The sequence below is a fragment of the Bison bison genome, unplaced genomic scaffold (assembly GCF_000754665.1).
Source record: "Bison bison bison isolate TAMUID 2011002044 unplaced genomic scaffold, Bison_UMD1.0 scf7180017864240, whole genome shotgun sequence".
In the NCBI taxonomy this organism is placed as follows: domain Eukaryota; kingdom Metazoa; phylum Chordata; class Mammalia; order Artiodactyla; family Bovidae; genus Bison; species Bison bison.
The window spans coordinates 2,383,436-2,384,570 of NW_011494812.1; the positions used below are offsets into that span (position 1 = coordinate 2,383,436).

Consider the following 1,135-nt stretch of genomic DNA (forward strand, 5'->3'; position numbering starts at 1 on the left):
AATGTGGGTGCTTCAATCACTTATCTGAGTTAAAGGCTCATCAGGAGTAGGTTGCTAGAGGGTTACAAGCCTAATCTTGATGAACTTTGTGCTTCTTTTACCCTGGCTGTCCGTGTTGATCTCACATCCTCCGACCCTCCTGCCCATTTGCAGGCTGTCTCCACTGTGGAAATAACCCAGGGGAAATGGGGCTAACGCTACAGCTGCAATGACCAGCGTCAGTCCTCAGGGAGAATTCTCAGTGGGAATTTCCTAAGGTGGGAATGTTCAACCTTTGCCCACTGGAGATTTTTCACTCGCTTTCCACCACTTTCATTTCTCCTTTGTAAGCTTCTTGAGAGGAAGAAGATGTGTGGGGAGGGGGGTTGGGAGTAGAGTAAGCAAGGTCCAAAGAGGGAGAAATGGGAAAGACTTTCTGCGTCAGTTTCCTGGTGAATGGTAAAAGAGCCTGGTTAGCCCGCAGGCTGAAGGCGGAGATCAGGAATAAGGAGACTGCCTGACTTTAGCCTGGGTGGTGTGGAAGTGGGAGGCCTTTGGGCAGGGAGGGCTCTGCCCTGGAGAGGAAGATGAACCACCAGCTTTCAAGAAGCTCACAGCGTACAGATCTCAGGAAACTCCCTTCTTGCCCAGGGCCTTTTGCCTGAGGGTGGCCATGAGGTGCTGTACAGCCCCGTTAGAGGCAGTGGGACCAAGATCTCTGTTACCACGCCCTGCCCTTTCCTTCTAAAATAATCAGTCATGCAGAGTGCGATCCAGTTCATACACCCTATCCCACTGGATCCTCACGATTTTGTGAGCTGCGGGTGGGGCCAGCTAGGGCTGTGTGTATCGTTCCCATTCTACCGATGCGGCAAGCCGAGGCCGAGAGGCAGCAAGGGACTCGCACAGGGCCACCCGGCCCCTGCGCGCAGGCCCGGACGTCTCGGCCTCTCTGGCGGGTCGGCTAACACGACCCACCTCTCAGCCCCTCCAGGCCCCGCGCCGCCGCCCGGGCCGTGACCTCGCCGCCCGCGGGCACGGCCATGGCTCAGGAGAACGCAGCCTTCTCGCCGGGCACTGAGGAGCCGCCGCGGCGCCGCGGCCGCCAGCGCTACGTGGAAAAGGACGGGCGCTGCAACGTGCAGCAGGGCAACGT

At 57.8% G+C, this 1,135-nt stretch overlaps 1 protein-coding gene across 1 annotated transcript in view; it reads left to right on the forward strand.

Moving 5' to 3' along the window:
- Window positions 1-1,022: 1,022 nt before the first annotated feature.
- Window positions 1,023-1,135, forward strand: part of KCNJ9 (potassium inwardly-rectifying channel, subfamily J, member 9) — a 3,973-nt gene continuing 3,860 nt past the window's right edge. Inside the window, exon 1 of the mRNA XM_010846935.1 lies at window positions 1,023-1,133. Coding sequence (XP_010845237.1) covers window positions 1,023-1,133 — 111 coding nt within the window. The remainder of the gene's footprint in view (window positions 1,134-1,135) is intronic.